This window comes from Lepisma saccharinum, chromosome 22 (genome assembly GCF_977018435.1).
Source record: "Lepisma saccharinum chromosome 22, izLepSacc3.1, whole genome shotgun sequence".
NCBI lineage: Eukaryota > Metazoa > Arthropoda > Insecta > Zygentoma > Lepismatidae > Lepisma > Lepisma saccharinum.
In genome coordinates, this window is record NC_139250.1 from 31,455,213 (window position 1) to 31,477,419 (window position 22,207).

The following is a 22,207-nucleotide window of genomic DNA, read 5'->3' on the forward strand; positions in this document are numbered from 1 at the left end:
CGTGCATGAGAAAATGCTGCATACAACGCCAGAGCACAATGCCATTGCACACAACACACTTCCTCGCTTGATGTCCGCTCCACAACTGCACCTGTGTGGCTTCACACTCCCTTTGTTCCACCAGCATGTGACTCCTACCGACATCTATCGGTCTCATGACGAAGTTTACCCGTTTGACGGTATGTATTTAGTTTTCTTTGTTAACCATATGTACAACATATAGAATACATGCTGATTAGCAGTGTAGAGCAATAAAATTCATACCAAGGAGATGACGAAGGACGCCAAAATGATTAGGAAGAAGACGTCTGTACACTTGCGCTCAGCCACAGGGCCCTGGAAGTCTGTCTGATGCCCATTCGCGGCTTGTTTGTTGATCTCCTCCATCTACAAAAAGACAGTTTGAATTGGTAAATAGACAGTTATTCAATTATAGTGTGATTTATTTATTTAGTAAATTGCAGACACAGTACATAGTGCTTATACACACTGAAATCATGGGAACAACAAAACACAACATTACAGAAATAAAACAGTCCAGGAAGCCATGATTTACATTATTTAAAATTATTTATTCTGATTGGCAACACTAAGTGGGAAAAATATCAACACTTAATGTAAAAGTCAATATATATTGGATGAGAAGTGTAGAAGAGAGATATTTTTTAAAATTTTTGGTCAACTTTTTTCTGTATAGAAGTAATTTGTGTTTCGTGTTGTGCACATAGGCGCTCGAATGTGGATTGAATTGAATTGTTGTTTTAAGTCCACTTTATGCACAATAAGGCTAATTGGGACTGCACCTACAGTTTAAAGTGGGATCCGAACCAGTATGTGCCTCCACCGGGTATCGAACCCGGGGCACCTTGATTACAAGGCGACGACGTTACCACTACGCCATCATCGGGGAGGCCCTCGAATGTGGAATTCTCGAATTATAAGCGGATTCTGCCATTGGCAGTTTTTATAGGTGGTTCAAAACATTCCACAAACGACACTGATACGGAGTTGGGAAATTTAGACCGTTTAAGCATTAAAACTCTTGCCCCCATGGACGTCCGGAAGGGAGTCGTCAAGGGGGGCAATCCCCCCTCTGGAAAATGAAAGTCAACCAAAAATTATATATTTCACACATGTAATTTCATTTCAACCACATTCATGTTAACTTCAAATTGAAGCAATGTTTCTTGAGGAGACAACACTAATATGGGGGGGAATGTGCCTTGTTTGCCCCCCTGAAAAAACTACCTTGATTACCCTCCCTGGGAAAAATCCTGCGGAAGGGAAGTGAAGCACAATTATTGACCAAGGTAATTTTATAGGAGATTCAACAACACAGCGTCACCATCAGTGTGGTGTGGTGTGAAGTCGGCCTCCATGACGGAGTGGTTAGCGTAGCGCGCTACATCATGGATCCTAGGTTCGAATCCTGACCTGGTCATGGGTGTTCTTCGTGAGTGTCCCTTCATCAATTTCATCATATCATCACTCATCCTCATCTTCGCGATTAGCCAAAAGTGGCAGAAAAGCGAAGTGAAATAAACCAAACCAATCAATCATCCACCAGCATGGGATTTCAGAAATTCCAATTGGGTTGGGGAATGAAAGTAACTACTCTTGAAGCGTCGGTATATTATATAACTTATACATCGAGACCCTTCCCCGAGTAAAAATTTAGCATATAACCATTTAAGAATGATTGTGTGTGTCTGTGTGTGTGTGTGCGACCAACTGTCTAAATGTCGTCGACTTGATGTGTCACTCTCTAACTTGTTTGTGACTCCAGAGGTTGTTTCCCAGGTGTCCAGAGTATCGCCAAAATGGGGCCAAAGGTTGATTTTTGGGAAAACTACGCCCTCTGTGCGTGCCACTAGCCTTTTGGCTGCATGCGAGAGAGGCGTTTGTAGGAGGAGCATCGTAAGAATTGAATATATGCAACCCACTACACTCAAATGTCATATTTTTTCTATTTTCCGTCGGTTTATGGCCCTGGTGCTTGGTTCCTTTCGATGATTGGTATCAGTTGGCTTTCTTTATTATCAATGGGACACAATGTACTTGATATGGCGAGCCTAGGACACCGAGGGCCGTATCTGCGCGACACAAAATCCTCCAAATTGTTAATTTCTTTGTTATTTCCGGTTTGTGTCAATATAAAATATTTTCTGAGGGCAGAACTTTTCTTGTGTGTGTGGTGATCTACCTTGATAGAAAGGAAAAAGTAAGACAACTTCGTTACGAAATTTTACCTTTTGTTCATATTACTATGCCGTAATATATGTATATATAACACATACATGTGGTGGGTTCGCGCCTGTGTATGTTCACAGTTGGCCTCCACAATGGCCTAGTGGTAACATTGGCGCTTAGTAATCAAGGAGTCTCAGGTTCGAGGTACATTGTGATTCAGATCCCACTTTAAACTGTAGGTCCAGTCCCAATTAGCCTTTCTGTGCATAATGTGGACTTAAAAACAAACTCCAACATATCGTCGTATGAGAACCAGATGAAAGTAACTCCACAAATTCTGTTTTCAGTTTTATTTAAATATACAAGTCTGAAGAGTTCCATTTGGGAGTGAGATGGACTAATCTTCACTTCTCCAAATTACTGACACTTTTAGAGTCAGATATATTCCTAAGAATACATTATTTCCTCTCTCCTGTAAATTTGATAAATTGGACTTACAGTACGTCCCTCTGGTTCTTACACAACGATATATTCACAGTTATCTTTACTCAAAAACTAACTGTTACTTGTAATTACCTTAAAAGTAACTATAGTCCCCATGAATTTTCCCTCAGCACCTCAGAATTAGTGGTCAGTCTCAAGGTTGGCTGGCCAGTGCATAAGTGTTAGCCCCCGCCCCCCCATCAATATCCATGACGTATACAAGTGAAGATCTTCATTACCGTTCATTTATGGTTTACACCCAACGTCATCTTCGTTCTCACTTTGCTCTACTCCAAACCGGAAGTGTCGTCATCTCCCACAAGTGTTAAATGACTTGAAGACAGATACCACACAATTCTTAAGACTGGTTTACATTGGTCGAGTAAGCGGAGAGTTACTGGGACGAGTTACTGGCGTGTCTGCTCGACTCGACCATTATGTGGCGAGTAGCTGTTTATAAACTTTCTAGCAAAGTGGGATAATGGCTGCAAGTGTTTGGTGCTCTTTTGACAATATGAACACGTCGACGTCGTTGGCGATTTAAAAAAAAAAGCTCTAAAAGGGTTCACATACTTTTTTTTTACGAGAAATGAATACAATAATGCACGAGAACAAGTCTAGAAAGAAAACTAACTGCCTTGATTTTTCTAACTTCAATTGTTCTTGGTTGTAGACGTAGATCGTAAATTCTTTATTTTAAAATTCAATTTTACTTCTCCTACGTCTCTACAAACTTTATGTTGTCGGAATTGGATCATCTCCTATTCATGGTTGATTTTTTAAAAAAATACAATTACAATTAATATGCAAAATTACAACACTCTACCACCGCACAGACTCCATACTCGCCTCAGAAAGCGTTTACATTGACCGAGTGGTCCGTCGAGTTCACGCGCGAGTGAAAAATCGATTACAGAGGAAGCAACTCGGTCGAGTCGCTGTCCTCCGTGGACAGGCACTCGACTGTCCTGACTACTGGAACGAGTACTGGCTCCAGTGCTATCCCGTTGTTTGCACGGGGAGAGTAGCTCACTTTGAAAGAGAGGTTGGAGAATCTGCAGAGGTTTCACTGGCAACACTGTTGGCTTGTGACCAAGGGTTCAAGTATTCGAAACCAGATGGAAGCACGTGCTACAGTGGTATCGTATCTCGCACCAGAAGGTCCAGTCTCGATTAGCCTATCAGTGTAAAAAGTGAGCTTAACACAAACTTTGATAAGCATATGTAACAAAAGTAGATCCCTTTCATCAGGGTTGGAATTATTCTTAACGTCAGCCTCCGTGGCGAAAGCACAGTGCGCTACGACGCAAGGGATCCCGGGTTCGAATCCCGGCCTGGGCATGTGTGTTATTTGTGAGTGCCAGTCATAAATGTCATCATATCATTACTCATCCTCATCTTCGCGATTAGCAAAAAGTGGTAGAAAAGCGAAGCCAAATAAAATAAATCAATCAATTATATTTACTAAAGAAAACAACAAGATCTTAAAAGTGAAACGTGTTTTAAACACATTAACCAGTACGGAGTAGATGATAAGAGGAATGCAATGGCGGCGATTGGGTTCCAAAACCAGGGGATGGCAAGGTGCCAAAACTAGGGGGGCAAAGACAGTATATTTCCCTTTGTAGATAAGATTTAGCATAGTGCGGGGACAAAAGTGGCGAAAAGTGGGGGGCAACAGCCACCCCTTGGCCTACCCTAATCGCCGCCACTGGAGGAATGATCGAAGAAGAAAAATGAACGAGTACTATCAAAGCATTCGTCTCGGTTGATTGGTGAAATTCTAAGAAACCGCACATACAATTTCCAAAGATATTAGGCTATTGTACATAAATTGAAACATATCCACTATCTAAAAGACACGGGACGTGTCCGAATTGGCAAACGCTCCGTTCTGTTCTTCCCCGTCGCTTTCCTGTGCCGTGGAACTCGTCCGAATCTACATGCGGCATTGTAGTACGATTGGGCAAATCAAAATAGTGTGATATTTTCTGACAAAATGGAATGGTGAAATCCATTTTAAGATCCTTTTAATCCTTTTTAACAACTTAAAAATTGCTACATGAGAGCATCAACCTATGTAATCAAATCCGGGTCTATTGCGCAGCAGGCTGTCGCCAATTTGGCTCCTAAACGCACAATATACGTTCCACAAAGCTGGATGGCAACACTGCATAAAGAAAACTGAGCGCGTGGCTTACTTCTGAAACTTTCATGGAGTGAAAAAGATGAAGAGTAATATCAACAAGCACGCTATGTCATGTGGTGTAATACGTTTCCCTCAAAATGACATTTCCCCCCTCATTTACCATGAAACATTAATCATGTAAACATCACTGAAGCCTTTGAAATCTTTCATTTTATAAAGTAATCGATCACAGCGCCACAAAGATTCTACCACGGCATTGCATCTGGTTCAGTCACGTAACCTCTAATAATTGAAGCATGTCGCTGGAAGTCTTCTGCTTACTGCCATTGCGAAAGTAGGTATGCCTTATTGAAGAGACAAGTAACTGCCAAGAAAACTCTGAATACCTCATAATTTCTTACGCTACACATGCTTTCTGCTTCCTCTTTGGAAAGGACATTCACCCGAGTCTGTTCATAACAATAAATAGAAATGATGAGTGGGACTCGAAACACAAGAAAAGATAAATTTTAACTGTGTTAGTAATGGAAATAACCGTCTTTCGGGGGTGGATTACGTTTGAGAAAAACCTGCCAATGGGTTTGAAGATGGCGGATAAAAATAAATATCATTTATATCCTGCTTTCGAATCCTATAAAGTGAGAGAGACATATTAAACTGACATTCTTATGATAGCTGTACATTTGGGAATGTTGCTCCTGATTTGTAAAGTTCAAGTCTGTTCATAGGCTGATTAGGACAGGGCTGGACCTACGGTTTGAAACATAGTGTGCGAACCATTGTGTACAGTGGGATCCATGAGTATTACTGTGCAAATTATCCATGACTATTTTCATGCGCGCCGACTACGTGGGTGCTCCGGGGCTCGAGCACCCACATAAATAATCTTGTGGGTGCGCCGCACCCACAAGATTTTTAGTTTGATAAAAACAAAATAAAGTAAATATTTCTCACTTGCCATTATCAAAAAATAATAAGCAATTAAAACATTGAGATGGAAGTTAAAATTTCTAACCTCTAAAACATAATTGTTTCAAATGTGTTTGTGCAAAGGCAACCAAGCAACACATTCCCCCCTTCCTTGCCTGTCTCTGACCAAGTCAAAGGCAGTCCCCACAATAACAATGGAAGTATATTGACATTACCAAAATTGCAAACAAATTCATAAGTGCAAATGACGTAAGAAGGAATGTGTTTTATATTGAAAGTTAACATGTCATGATTATCATTATTATTATTATTTTGTACATAAAGTTAGTCATTTTGTAGTTTCTGTTCACAAACAAAATCCTTGCATAGTTCTTTCTGCAATAAAATTAAAATTATTTGAATTTATGAATATTTTTTCATTTTAATTTGTATGAATGTGGTATTTTCTTTTAGTAACGTGTTGATAATATCATTGCCTCTTGCAATCATTGTGCATGTAAGTTGTTTAAAGTATACAATACTTGATAATTACAGATTTAACCGCCATTGATATGCACCCACAGAAATTTTGGAAAGTCGGCGCCCTTGTTTTCATTAATTTTTCTCTTACATCCTATGTGTTTTTAAGCAATGGATTGGTGCAGCAACAGCTTGTTTTGAGTTTTCTGTTAATTCTTGAAGCTCTTATTGGGTGAAATAAAGTGCACGAACATGGTGATGGACAATTGACATGTCCTTACCGGACGTATGAACAGACTGTTGAAGAATACCATCCCGCCTGGTATATATTAATCTTGTTGCTGGAAGTTAATGGAAGTGCATGTGATACTTTTTGTGCTGCTGTTACTGTGACGTTTAGTGCGTTTCGTTATGATGTACAATTTTGTTCTTAATTGCATAATCAAGATAAATAGATTCTGAATCAGTGGCGCAGGAACGTTTTTCATTTGGGGGATACAAAATTCCGCTTCCCACATATATGTATATGTATATATATATATATATATATATATATATATATATATATATATATATATACACACACACACATACATACACACACACACGCGCGCGCGCGCATATACTACTTCAAAGGTACTATACCTAGGTATAATTGGAAGGCATGGAATGAAATATTCATTTAGAATGTCCTGTTTTTTTATTCAAAATTTGAATAAATAATTTTTATTTCTTTGATTTTCTTAGTTTTTATGGTCATTTTAAAAACATATTTTAACCAGATAATAATTCCGAAACATATGAAGCTCTGGACTTTGTTCTGGGCTCATTTTGAATTTAACTAAACGGAATATCAGGAGTTCGAAATGTGAAAACTGCGAACAAAGATACATGTATTGATTTTAATGTAGGGTGAGATTAGAGGGGGTAAGGAGGATTCCCCCTCTCTTCTATCTTCAGCCATCCCAACCAGGAATAATCGAATAATCATATCTCACCAGCTGGATATAGAAACCATATTATTGAATATATCATACTTATATCGGTGCAGTTCATTTTAATTTTAAACACACATAGCTAAGTATAAAAAAAAATTTGAACAATTTATGACAGATGTGTACCACATCCAATGCCTTTCAGAAGACATGTATTTGGTATTTGCTTAGATATGTAGGGTGTTGTATTTTTTAAAAAAATTCTAGTTGAGATGGTTCCCAATCAACTCGTAAGAGATCTAAGTTTGGAATATTGGTAAAACATGCGAGAAAGCATTTATTTGTAACATAATAGACGCTCTTCAAGCACTGAAAGTACTATAATTACATATACAAAACCAAAATGCTTCAGATCTCAGAGCAAGCAAGGAAAACCACACGCTCGAAAGTTGTTTTTTTTTTTGTTTTGTTTTTTCAATTTTCGGTGGCAATATGAAGAGACGGCCAAGGTTTCTTTTCGTATTTAGAGGTATGAAATGCAGATACGTGCGTGTGTTTTAAGGTGACTTGTCAATTTTTCGCTTATGTGAAAAGGTGAACTTTAATGTAAGGAAAAGCATGTGCGCGTCACAGTTAAAGATTTTCGCATCTACAAAGAAAATAATAAAAAAAAAGATTCCCACCTCGCCAGCCTCCGTGGCGGAGGGGTTAGGATAGCGTTCTACGACGCCAGAGGTCCCCGGTTCGAATCCCGGCCTGGGCATGGGTGTTATTTGTGAGTGTTCCTTCATAAACTCATCCTCATCTTCGCGATTAGCGAAAAGTGGCAGAAATGCGAAGTAAAATAATCCAAATCACTCAATCAAACATTCCCATCTTGCTCAAAGACCTGTGAATTCAATCCAAAATGTACCAATATCTACCAGCCGAATGTGAAATGTCATAAACCTAACCTTAACTGATTGAGAAATCATTTAGATGTTTTAAACATACTTTTCCTTTCCTTATACCCCCAGTGCATTGCTTTCATGCAGAAAAATTTGCAAGGAATTTAATCAAGTCTAGATAACACCGAGCTCTTGAGAAGCCAACTGGCAAACAATAGGGCCTGAAGTGAGTCTAATTTATCTCGTGCATTCATTTGACTAATGTAATTTTCTTCCACTTTGACTTTAGGGTTTTACTTCAAATGGCGTTGTGTTTGTGTTGCATTCGATATCAAAATTAGATTTTAAGCGATTAATATCAAATTATAAGTACTATATCTAATACTTATGTAAAAATAAGGTGTCGTCCTCTGATAAAATTACAAATTGCTCCCTGTTCTAATGTCTAGGAAAGGGAAACCTTTCGTTTTACATAGGAATGATATCGAGATGAGACGAGTCGAGAATTGTCACAGCCTCATCTCCTCTCCTGTGTTTGTGCTCATTTTTGTTTCGGATTCCACTCAAAAGTTGTTAAAACTTATTCTATGGATATTCACTTCATGGGCTAATCGGGACTGAATCTGCAGTTTAAAGTGGAATCCAAAGCTCCGTGCATGTGGAACCCTTCAATTACAAGGCGAGATATCTCGTCCTGACCCACGAAATGTTTAGTACGTATAAGCAACACGTACATTGTGTGGTCACTCAAAGTTTCACAACGTATATGCCATTAAAGAAAAACTTTTCTTAATAACGATTTTCTGTTTTATATGTTGTTTCGATGCTGTGAACCGTCGAAATACGGAATTATATCCTGAAGAGATTAAACCGGGCAGCACAGGCTCGAAATTGTCACTAATGGATTAACTTTGCAATTACAGTAAACAAAATACCCAACATTTTGAGAAAAAAGTCAATAAATTATACGCTTGGTATGTCTGGATAAGACACATAGTAATTTAAATTTATTTTTTACCAATTTCTTCAAACATGATACCAGAGTTACGAATGACATCATCTCGGACATCAAGTATCGCCACGTTTTGATTTTGCAGAGATTTAGTTCAGTCTCGTTTCGAAATTTGAGAGGAATCACAGACTTTTCTTGTCTCAGTATCATCTCTATGTTCAAAAATCTCTTAATATATAGGTTTAAGTATAGTTTTCCCTCTTACAAAGTTATGAAGTACAGGAGTATATTGTACCCCCCAATGTTCGTCTCATTTGTGTAAGTATTTCGTTTGGGAAAATTCCATTTGAAAAAATTAAAAGAAAAGGCCAGTCATATACTCTTCTGATGAAGATTTATATATTATCTTTGGATCGACGCGACCACTTCTTTAGAAAAGTGTACCCCCCTTACGCAAAGGAGCATTCATCTGGAGCGTGATTTTCTGAGAGTAAACTTTATCTGATCCCATCGTTTCACAGAAATTTTAAACAACTTCCATCTTCTTGAAAAGTTTTCCAAGAACACAGGTCAATGAACTAACTAGTAGCAAACACAATGTAGTAGAATAAGTTTACAATGGTTTCTAATTTCTGTGGTAAGGAAGATAATGCATGTAAGTTATAAACAATATAAACTTTTTTTATTGAGCGAATTGAAAATATGTTCCTTTAACAGTAGCACACTGCGTCTGTCAAATTATGTAAGGGCGATACAGAGGGTACAACGGGATTTACGGATTTATGGGGTACAGTACCCCCTTCAAAAATTTAGGGGGTACAATGTAACCCTGTACCCCCATTCCTGCGCCACTGTTCTGAATCTATATGTTAAAACGTAAGTCCTGAGTTTTGTTTCTTTTACTGTAAATCTTACTGTTTTCCCGTACCCTGAGAGGTGTCATTTGTATACCAATATACAGTTTCATGTTGCTCATTCTCAATATGTATTGCGATCAATATATTCTTATAGCAATTAATATCCTATGGTTGAACCCGGGACGACCGTGTCACAATGGCTCCGGTACCTTTCCACATCCTCGATTTCAGGAACATTTCAAATATTTTCGTGAACATATTTTGTTCCTCATAACAAACAGTGTTTGCAAATAGCGCGGAAGTTAATTTTTTAGATCTACGTGCTACGAAACTTACGTTTTTTTTAAAAAAATTAAAATTCATTGTGTAACGTCAAAAAGGTTTTTCAGAGCTTCTATGATGGCGGATGATGGATTCATGTCACAGGCGCAAGTCTGAAGATTTCGGATGATGAATTCATGTCACAGGCGCACGTCTGATTATTTTCTTTTTCTTCTGTGATTGACTTGTGCAATGGGAACATTTGCGATTGCGGATGTTATTTGTGTGATATATTGGCGGATTGGACATTTCAGACATTGGATTTCATTTATGCGACTTCAGAAATTGGAATTAATTATTTCTTTTTGGCAACTGCAGGCCGTAAAGGGGAGGGTTGTATTTTCTAAATAACTTGTGGGATGGGATAATTTGCGACTTCTTATTTTTATGATGGGAAGGGAGTGGAGGGTGGTATTCTGTGGAAAAGGACAACAAGGACTTTCGACGTAGGAGTTACTTCATTTTTGGACTTACAAATTTAACTTGGACCCGCAATTCAATGGCTGGCCTTGGTAAAAAGAGGTAAGTTACCTTCTTAGGTTTAATTTTAGCCTTCATTTGTGGTATCTTAATGTGTCAATGCGGAAAACAGTGAGAAATAGTGTTGGGGGCAGGTGACTCCGCCCAATTTCTAACATGCTTTTAAAAGGGACTCTATAGATAAAGGCGGGACCGCGGTAGCGGTAGGAGGCGGTAAGTCAATTGCCCCAGGGGCGGAGCCCGGAATCGGTGGGAAATTTGGACACAACAATTTCAAACGACAAAATATCAACTTTAAACGGCTGTACAGTCGTAAATAGTTCTTTCCGCGCTCCATTTTTTTTATTCACAATTAGGATCATAAAGCAAAAAACAATGAAAATTCGAGGGTGTAGAATAGGGTACCCGAACCAAAGAGAGGTCTGTACGCTGGATGGTCGTAAGAGAAGGAGAAAACTTGGAATTACGCTTATGAGTATTATTTTACTTGCTCTCTTGGGAATATCAAACTTTGGATGGCACAGAAAAACACATGAACGAAAGTGGACATGTTAAATATTTGATTGGCAGGCGGAAAAGTCGAAACTTCCATTTGATTAGTGGTAACCTGATGATGAAGTTCTTGCGGGGTTTTTCTCCATAAAATACATGCGATTATGAAAGTTCTTATTCATTATATTTTTCAAACATCGTGTCTAGCTTAATAATCAACTTTAACAACCGCTTCCACTTGCAACATGGAGAGAAATTCATACTCTCTTGTACACCGATTTTTTTTTTTAGTAGGAGTGCCCATTCTGACGGTACTGAAATAAATGCGAAACTGTCACTCGTCACCTTAAATGCATCGCAATGAACGTTTGTAAAAAAAAAACTAGATTATCAATGTGCAGAAATTGTAAGTGTGTTCAATAGTTTTGCTACAGAGGACAAGACAAATAGAAATAGTGGTGACAGACGTAAAATTTTAACACAGCGGTGTGGTGTGTTGCGGTTGGCGTGACGTCTAGGGGTAAATAGAGTACTTCCGTGTAAAAGCAGCCAAGTGTACCACGTCACTATCTTCCAGGTCTTAATTTCACATGCATAACTTCGTCAGTAACTTATGCAAGTAATGCAATGCCCATATTTGGAATGCAGGTACGCATGCAATTATGCACTTTCCGCAGGATCTGAATATCGACTGTTTCAAAAGTCGCGCAACCCAAATTTTGATAATTTATATCATGAAAGTCGTAAGAGATATTTACACCAGGATATTTGCATCATAAAGCCTCATACATTGAGACATTTTTCAATGCTTAACGTTATCAATTTATTCAATAAAGAAAATTAATTTTGTTAATATATCATCAGTGCTCGAAGAGCGTGCGTAAGGGGGGGGGGAGTGTAAATGACGTAGTGGGGTGCTATTCCCAAGCTCAGAAAAAATAAAAGCATCCCCCTCCCAGCTAGGATAATTTGCATAAGCATCATCCTCCACCTTCTGCATTGTCTTCACGTTGATCCATGTAAGGATTCTTCCTTCTATCCCCTAACTCGAACAAGCAAATTCGCAGCTACGAATTTTCACTTCGAGCACTCTATGCGCCCATGGCGAAATAAGTGCAACTGGGCCTAAGGGCAAAAGGGCTCAATCTCCGGAATTTTTTGGGCCCCTTTGAAGTAAAACATAAGAGGTGTAGACAATGTGGAATATTTATCTCTGATCTTATTTCAATTTAATATTGATGTTACGTTTACGATATACTGGGTAGCTATATAATGAGAGAATTTACCTGTCGATTGCCATCTGTGGGTAAGTTACTTCTGTACTTCGGAGGAGATCCGCATGTCAAGTTGCCCTGCCCCCTCTGGCTGAGACAATACGCCACTCCTTATTATCGCAGACGTTATATATTACTGGCAACCAGATTTCTGTTTCGTAAATCCATTTTTTAAATAAGCTACACTATCTGTTCAATTTCTGGGATTATATGAAATTTCAGATGCACAAGGAGAGAACATAGCGGGGCCCGTACGCCGCGGGGGTGGCCGCTACGCCATTGGTCTAGGCTGAGCGTGACGATGAAGATAAAGGATGATAAAATGAAATGGTTGAAGAGACGCTCACAGAGAAATGCATATGCCTTATGCAGGGACTCGATCCCGGAATATTTGATGTCGAGATAGTGAGTCGCGCTGCTCAGTCAAACTGTAACGACGAACATTGGATAAGAATGCAATAAATTTTAGTCATGACAACATTTTCATTCATTTAATTTTAGTACATGGCAACTCTTTCACGTATTTAAATTTAGAACGAGACCGAGACAGAACCGAGACCGACAACGATTCATAGAAAGAACGATTGATTGATTGAGTTGTTGTTTTAAGTCCACTTTATGCACAGCAAGGCTAATCGGGACTGGACCTACAGATTAAAGTGGAATCCGAACCACCATGTGCCTCCACCGGGTATCGAACCCGGAACCCCTTGATAACAAGGCTACGACGATACCACTGTGCCATCGGGGAGGCCCCTAGAAAGAACGAGAAATATAACGAGACAGAGACCGAGAAATATAACAAGAACGAGAACGAGAAAATAGAGCGAGAACGAGACCAAGAAAGGTAACGAGAAAGAGAATGAGAGCAAGACCGAGAAAAGAACAAGAAAGAGACTAAGAAATATAACGAGACCGATAACGAGAAAGAGCAAAAACGAGACCGAGATATATCACGAGACCAAAATCGAGATCAAGTGCGAGAACGAGACCGAGAAGTATAACAAGAACGAGAAAGAGAAAGAGAACGAGACCGAGATATAAAACGAGGCCGAGAAAGAAAGATCGAAAAAGGCCGAGAAAGATAACGAGAACGAGAAAGAGACTAAGACGGAGAGATATAACAAGACCGAAAACGAGAAAGAGAGCGAGTACAAGACCGAGACCGAGAAGAAGAATGTGAGAGAGACCGAGAAAAATAACGAGAACGAGAGAGATCGAGACCTAGAAATATAACGAGACCGAGAACGAGAAAGAGGTCGATAACGAGAGCAAGAACGAGAAAGAGGTCAATAACCAGAGCAAGAACGAGAAAGAGGGCGATAACGAGACCGAGAAATATAATGAGACCGAGAACGAGAAAGAGGTCGATAACGAGACCGAGAACGAGAAAGAGGTCGATATCGAGACCGAGAACGAGATCGATAACGATACCGAGAACGAGAAATATAACGAGACCGAGAAAGAGGTCGATAACGAGAGCAAGAACGAGAAAGAGGGCGATAACGAGATCGAGGGCGATAACGAGACCGAGAACGAGAAATGCAACGAAACCGAGAATGAGAAAGGGCGATAACGAGACCGAGAACGAGAAATGTAACGAGACCGATAAATATAACGATAACTAGATCGAGAACGAGACCGAGAGGATAAGGAGAACGAGAAAGAACGAGACGAAGACCGAGAAAAATAATGAGAAAGTGGCCGAGACCGAGAAATATAACGAGAACGAGGCCGAGAAGAAGAACGAGAACGATACCAAGAATGGGAACGCGACTGAAAAAGAGATCGAGAACGAGAACGATACCGAAAACGAGACGGCCCCTCTTATCGCATAAGAAAAGACGAGACTTCCAAGTTTCCATACCATCCATTGGGGGCATGCCAACTGTTTTGATCAAACATTTCACAGTCCGTATTAAAACCCAATATATCATGTGATAATTAGGTACACCGCTATAGAAGGAAAATTAAACTGTCATTAACAATCAATTTGACGTTGCTAATCAACGACCGGAAGCACTGGGTGTGTTTTGCTTACAGAGGGAAATCAATTTAATGGCCACTTACTTAGGTTCAATACGAAACGATCGAAGTAACTGCGCAGGAAACGTTGTGTTTACGTAAGGCATTCCTGTGCTTCTAAATCATAGAAGTTTGTTGTAAGGAAAGCAAATTACGGATAAAATTCTATGCACATTGCGGGTATTTTTATATTCATCAGAACATCCCCGGATATACACCATCTAGATTATCCTTGGATTCGGATTAACAGGATATGCATCATCTGGATATTAAGATCCTTTCAAAAACTAATAATTTGTAATTAAGATATCAGTCATCATAATTTTGTAGCCGTCTTGAAGAAAGGCGGATCTTTTTTTTTTTTAGTTATGCCTTTTTTCTCCAAAAATTACAGCATTACAATATAACCAGTCACATTTTTTCGAGGGTTCATAGCATCGAAACGAAGCATCAAGCAGAAAACTGTAATTTCCTTAGACACCTCTATACGTTTTAGCACAATATTTTATACTGCATATTTCGAGACTCAAGACGAGATGACAACGAGAAAGATGTTTATTAAAAAAATAAAATAAATAAAACTGGTTTATTCGTTTGTTCGAATCACCCTCTAATAAATGGGTTCCATGGAGGTAAAGCGGGCGGGCGGAGTGTGGTGTGGATCACATCACCTCCACAAATGGCCGAGATCGTGAATGTGTGGGACTCTGACTCCACACTCATCGGTGTGTTTCCATGGTATCTTTCAATATGCAACAGATAGCTTTGCATATACTACTGGAGTGTATACGTATATACAGGGTGCGCATATTGTATCTACCAATATAAGTTGGCAATCCTGTCGGAACGCAGGTGCGCATGCGCAGAAGTTTCCCATGCTTAGGTAGCTGCAGTCTCGCAATTAGTCTGCCAAGGAACGTTGGTCGGTTCAGACACGAATCGTGGCAGCAGAGGCGTTCATATGTTGTGACGCTATAGCACTGGTTGATGGCGACCATCATTGGACCTTCGTCGCAGTGTCTCCTGCGTCAACTGAATGGGACCCGTTCGGATGAACACCCCTACTGCCACGATTCGAGTATGAACCGGCCAACGTTCCATGGCAGGCTAATTGCAAGACTTGCAGCTGCCTAAGCATGGGAAACTTCTGCGCATGCGCACCTGCGTTACACACACACACACACACACACACACACACACACACACACACACACACACACACACACACACACACACACAATATACAGGGTGTCATTTTAATAGCGGCCACGGACCACAGATTCGTATAGAGGACATCAAAACGAACAACGTTTCTCAGTAACATTTATCTCGTTGGTGCGTAGTTTCGGCTCTACAGTCGTTCAAAAAAGCCAGTTTTACCTCCTGAATGCTGGCAACCACACACAACATTTGATTGCATTTGTGACGTCATATCCCGTCGTGAAGCGATAAGTTCCAGGGTTACCAGGAACACACATATTCTGTGAAAAATGACATAGCTACAATCAGCCACATTATGTACCGTAAAACAAAATGAGAAAACACGTTCTGTAACCTAACAGAAAGTAGACAAACGATACGAAAAATGTTAGAAAGAAAATAGAATTCAAGTGGAAGTGGTCAAATCGAATTTTGTCTCAGCTTACATGTCAAATATTTGCAAATCTAGTTACCAAGTTGGAATCTACAATTTAGTCTATCCACTTCGTCCTTCTGATACTAGTTGTCTGTGACACACGGAACAGATGACAAAATAGAAATGAAAGAACTCAAAATTCCAAAGGTAATTACACATAATATAATTTATATTCAGGGCATTATGAGGCAAGTGGCAAAATTGGTTGAAAAGACAGGGATATAAGTAGTAGTAATACAAGCTCTCCGACGACTGTGTTTATCTATGCTCCGGATACACATGTAATTAGTTTACAACTGCGAACAGGGCAGTATATTCGTTACTGATTCATCATTACGTTGCTACTGTGGTTGTACGTGTTTTAGCCGTAATGTAACAAGGTGAACCTCGGATACTTCCGTTATCAGCACAAAAGTACCACAAGGCATCTGGACACAAACCTGTAGATATCAAATTTGCAACTAATTAGATTTGCAAATATTTGACATGTAGTTGGGCGTAAACAGCCACATGTAAGCTGCAAGACCAATAACATTTATTGTTGTTGATATTTGACATGTAGGCTGAGACAAAATCCGATATTGACACTTAATTTTGAATACCTTTTTACCATTTCTCATATCGTTGGTTCACTTCCCCCTTCCCCTGAGATGACTGCTCATCATCTAGCTGGTACGCTATGATGTTCGATCTACTGGACGCGTTTCTCGCTTCGTTTTACAGCTAATAATGTAGTTGGTAGTTTGTCATTTTCACAAAATTTGTGTGTTCCTTGCAACCCTGCCGTGCGCCGTTTCGCCTCAGGAAATTACGTCACAGATACGATCAAATGTTGTGTTGGGTTGCCAGCATCCAGACGGCAAAACGGTCTTTTCTGAACGGCTGTAGCGTCGAATAGACGCACTTATGAGAAAAATGTTATTGAGAAAAGTTGTTTGTTTTGATGTCCTCTATACGAATCTGTGGTCCGTGGGCGCCATTAAAATGACACCCTGTATATATATATATATAGGTAATGTAACGAGATCCTGACACGATATGTTCGTCTTTTCCGTGGTGCAGTGGGCCCTGACTTTGTGTTCATGGATGACAACGCACGTTCACAGAGAACCGCCCAAGTTGAAGAGACACTGGAGCGTGAGAATATCTACCGCATGGACTGGCCACCATATTCCCCGGATCTGAATCCGATCGAGCATGCCTGGGATGTTCTCGGACGACGAGTTGCAGAGAGGAATTCACCACCTCTCACCCTTCAGGACTCGAAAACTGCCCTAAGGGAAGAATGGGACAACTCATGCACTATCCGTGGACAGCATGGCAAAGAGATGTGCAGCATGCATTGGTGCCCGAGGTGGTCATACACCTTACTGACTTGCGCAGAACTCTCTGTATTCAGGACAACTGACATTTCATGTCATCACTCCATATTCCTCTTCATGTGTTTCTTTTGTTTTTCACGTCTTTCTTTCCATGATGGCGAATTCCTGCCATATTTTGTCAATAAAGCTAGCATTATATCTGCATTCATATATTGGGCACTTACTGTACCCTGACTGTGTTCATAAAACTTATGGCTGAAAATGTGTGTGTTTGTGTTTGTTCCCTAGCAATGTCAACTAGTATATATATACAGCACAGCAAGGGCGTATTTAGGGGGTCCATGAGTCCCCCGAAAGATTTACCAAGAACTGAAATTAAATATTGAAAATTTACTTTTTTAGCGTATAATCGTTGGCTATTTATTTCCACCGAACTTATCGAAAGGCAAGGATTAGTTTTGAATCATACGGCTTTGAAGGAAAGTACCATAGATGATAGTATATGCACACTACTACTTATTATTAAAATATGCATAACATATTAGTCAAGCACTTTAGACTGCATCTAACATCCTTTTTTGTTGTTCAATAAATATTCAATTCTTTATCTGTATACTTTCCTTGCCAGGACAGTTGTTTATATACAAATTTTGGTGATCTTGACTACATCTAAGCTAGATAATGAATACATACATGCTGTTATATCTTTGTTCTTATACCATATCGTCTTTTACCTATTCGTGAAAATTATAATAATAATAACATTATTATTATTATTATTATTATTATTATTGAGATGTTAGATAAAACAAATTGCATTGTTTCTCAATATGTTATTAAATCTTATAAGGTCTCTATTTGTTCTAGTCATAAGGATTTGGGCATAATTATTGATTCTAAATTGCTATATGAAGAACATATAGTTGAAATTTGTAAAAAAGCTAAAAAGGTTTTACGTTTCATATTTTTTAATTGGATTGGATTCCTATTTATAGTTTTGGTTCGACCATTAGTGGAATATGGAAGTGAATCTTGGAACGTAGCAGCAAATAATCACACCGAGAAAATTGAATCAATTCAGAAATTATGTATTAGGTTACTTTGTACGAAAATGAAGAAAAGTTAGATATCACTAAATTATATGGAGCGGTTGGAGATATTTAATTTACCAACCTTGAGCTCAAGAAGGAAATATAAAATTATTTCATTGATACAAAACATTTTGTCAAATAGGATTGATAGTGAATACTTTATAAATTCGATAGTATAAAGGTTCCAAAATACAAAACAAGAAAAAAATCATTATTATCAGCAAATTTGAAAAGTGGAGGTGAATTTATAAAAATATTAATTGATGATTTTAACTATAACTTCCCTTAAAATATTACCTTTAGTTATAAGATGAGGTTTACTGTAAAAGCCATTATTTATTTATTTATTTCCCTTCAACAGACACGTCTCCAATTACAGAATTACAGTTAATTATTTATTTAATTAAGAGTTAATCCTTTGATATTACTCTTTGTGACATAGTGCTGTATAAGGTTTTATTTTTAATTGTTCTTAGTACTTTAAAATAAACCACTATTACTACTACTACTACTACTGTTTTTTTATTACATAATTTGCAATTTCCATATTGTGTATAGGCTATCTACGAGATACAGATAAGCAATATAAAATAGACTGTAAGCTTAAATGTAACCGTACTTAAGAATAATAATAATAATAATAATAATAATAATAATAATAATAATAATAATAATAATAGTTGCTGTAATTTACGGTCTCTAAGTCATAGAAAACAATATTGTTTGTTACATCGCTACAATTTCATCATTCGAATTACATTAACTATTTCCAAAAATCTCCCTGCGGGCGCCCTTGCACGCGGCCCCTTCGGTGTATTTTCCCCGCCTCGCGAATTCAAAGATAGTGTGCAATGTTTCCAACTCCTATGAAATCAAGGTGCCAACCCCTAAGAAATCAGGTTCATCTTATGGAAATGAGCAATTTTATGCACATTTTCGACAGATATTTTTTTATGTATTTTGGACTAAGACTGGGGCTTCGCGGATAGCTTATACAGGGTGGCTCAATAAGTTACTTAACACCCTCAGTACAAGGCCACTGCGGCATGGAATTTGAAATTGGCGATGACCAATCGTTATCTGGCCAAGGGGGAACCACATTGACGCCACCCACACGGTCGGCGGCCATCTTGATGTCCGCCATCTTGAATTCAACTTCAGAATTTTAAATGGGAAGGTGGTCGTGCAACATATAAAAATGGGCTAGAATTTCACGAGAAATGCAATGGTGAAGGTTTTTTCGACGTATCTTTAACCAGTAAAAAGTTATGACTGAATTCTTGTACCAATTTGCTCCTTTTCGAGGTGTTAGAAAAATGCCTTAAAATTTGTTTAGCTCTTCGGTAATGCATCGAGATCAAAGTGACGTCTATGGAGAGACGTTCGCATGTCATTGCACATTATTTTAATCGGATGCATCTATGAAGAGCTGTGCATTATGAATGGTTGTCGCGAACAATTTACAGTGTGACGCTTCCATTGAATTAAAAGTCCTTCACAGTGACAAGGCAAATGTTTATGTTCATAAGGAAGTTCATAAACAGAATATGCGACCCATGTCATCTGATAACTAACTTTGGACAAAAACAGGTTCATAACGTTCCCATAAGTGTTCTGGTGTTCTTCCCTATTGAAAAAACTCTGTAAAAAGTACCTTCTTCCATAAGCAAGGATAAAAAAAACTGTTTATTTAACAAATCCAAGTAGCCCTAAGCATTAAGGTTCCGTTGATGGAAAATTGACTAACTAATCGTGTTCCACACAGCACGCCACACCATTAACTTACCAACACTAACCATTCAGCTTTGATCTGTCAAAAATGGGTTATCAGATAAAAATCATCGAATATTCTGTTTATGAACTTCCTTATGAACATAAACATTTGCCTTGTCACTGTGAACGACTTTTAATTCAATGGAAGCGTCACACTGTAAATTGTTCGCGACAACCATTCATAATGCACAGCTCTTCATGGATGCATCCGATTAAAATAATGTGCAATGACATGCGAACGTCTCTCCATAGACGTCACTTTGATCTCGATGCATTACCGAAGCGCTAAACAAATTTTAAGGCATTTTTCTAACACCTCGAAAAGGAGAAAATTGGTACAAGAATTCAGTAATAACTTTTTACTGGTTAAAGATACGTCGAAAAAACCTTCACCATTGCATTTCTTGTGAAATTCTAGCCCATTTTGATATGTCGCACGACCCCCTTCCCGTTTAAAATTCTGAAGTTGAATTCAAGATGGCGGACATCAAGATGGCCGCCGACCGTGTGGGTGGCGTCAATGTGGTTCCCCCTTGGCCAGATAACGATTGGTCATCGCCAATTTCAAATTCCATGCCGCAGTGGCCTTGTACTGAGGGTGTTAAGTGACTTATTGAGCCACCCTGTATATAGAGCCCCTGAATATGTGCCCTATATATATATATATATATATATATATATATATATATATATATATAGGGCACATATTCAGGGGCTCTATATAATATAATAGAATTAATTACCAGTATGAGCCTTTACAAGCTGTACATACCATACAAGGATGATTTTTTTTTAGTATATTTTCCTACACCCTTCCTCATCTCAGTCTACTTCCACATTCACACTGCTTGGAAGTTCACAAACACTATTTCATTTCAACTCTTTCACTACACTTGCACTGTTACATGAGTGATTCTTAAATTTTCTCACATTTATTTATTTATTTAGTAGCCCCCCCCCTCCCTTTTCACATGGTCGCTATCCCCACTGAGCTTCTTTGCTCTCTTTGCCAAGACAAAGTGTAGGAAAGTTCCCATATTCCTTATTTGCGCCTCCCCCCTCTCGGTCTCTCCCTCCTAATAACGCTTGTCATTATATTCTCAATGTTAGCTTCATTTATTTCCCTGATATATTTTTGTCTTGCCTCCCCTGTTTCTTTGCATTGGAGGAGAATTTGAAATTTCGTCTCGTCTCTCGAAAAGAATAGGAACTCGCAAACCTTCGACGGCATGCATTTTGAATAGGCAACGACAACCAGGAAGAACGGTAGGCGCCTGTCGTGAGAATTCATCCAGTATCCCGTGGCCGTGACTAATGTTCCGTTTCGTAAGAAGGGGTGACATGAAACAGCGCTCTTCGCATGAAGAATGCGTCGATACATCGATCCTAACGATCGTTGCACGCACAGAGGGTCAAAAGTTCTCAAGGAATGTTTCGGGAGGCACGTGAGCACACTTTGAGCCACTTGCTGCCTTCCTTGAGTGTTGTAGCCCTTTCTAACACACAGGCTCCTGCACCGGATTCGAACCATGGTTCACCATTGCTCGTGACGCCCTAACCACAAGGTAGAGATTACTTTCGTAACATCTCTGGCTATTCTGCATTTTGAGCTTGGGAGCGAGTCACTATCCCGAAACCCTCCAACGAACAAGCGAGCCGCTGACGTCATCTCCAACTCCACACCTATCGCTAACGCTCTTGGTGACGCTCCACAGTGTTGGTAGGCTCGCTAGCTGGAGTCGCGCGGTCAGTCGGAGATGTTTCGATAATAATCTGGTTATACCACTAGGCTATCCTAGGCTATGCCGCATCCTAGGGAGGGGTTGAAGGAGCAAAGACTAGCAAAGTAAAACATGTCAAGTCGTTTTATTTGCTTATTACGTGAAATAAAGTAAAAGAAAGTTTATGTAAACATTTTGAATGCCAACAATTGAAAGAAGTGGAGGGTGTT

The 22,207-nt window shown here is 39.1% G+C and overlaps 1 protein-coding gene across 1 annotated transcript in view; it reads right to left on the reverse strand.

Moving 5' to 3' along the window:
* The window catches only part of LOC146004803 (choline transporter-like protein 1), a 158,741-nt gene that overhangs the window by 101,432 nt on the left and 35,102 nt on the right, over window positions 1-22,207 (reverse strand). The window contains exon 3 of the mRNA XM_083143828.1: window positions 265-387. Within this exon, the coding sequence (XP_082999954.1) occupies window positions 265-387 (123 nt within the window). The remainder of the gene's footprint in view (window positions 1-264; window positions 388-22,207) is intronic.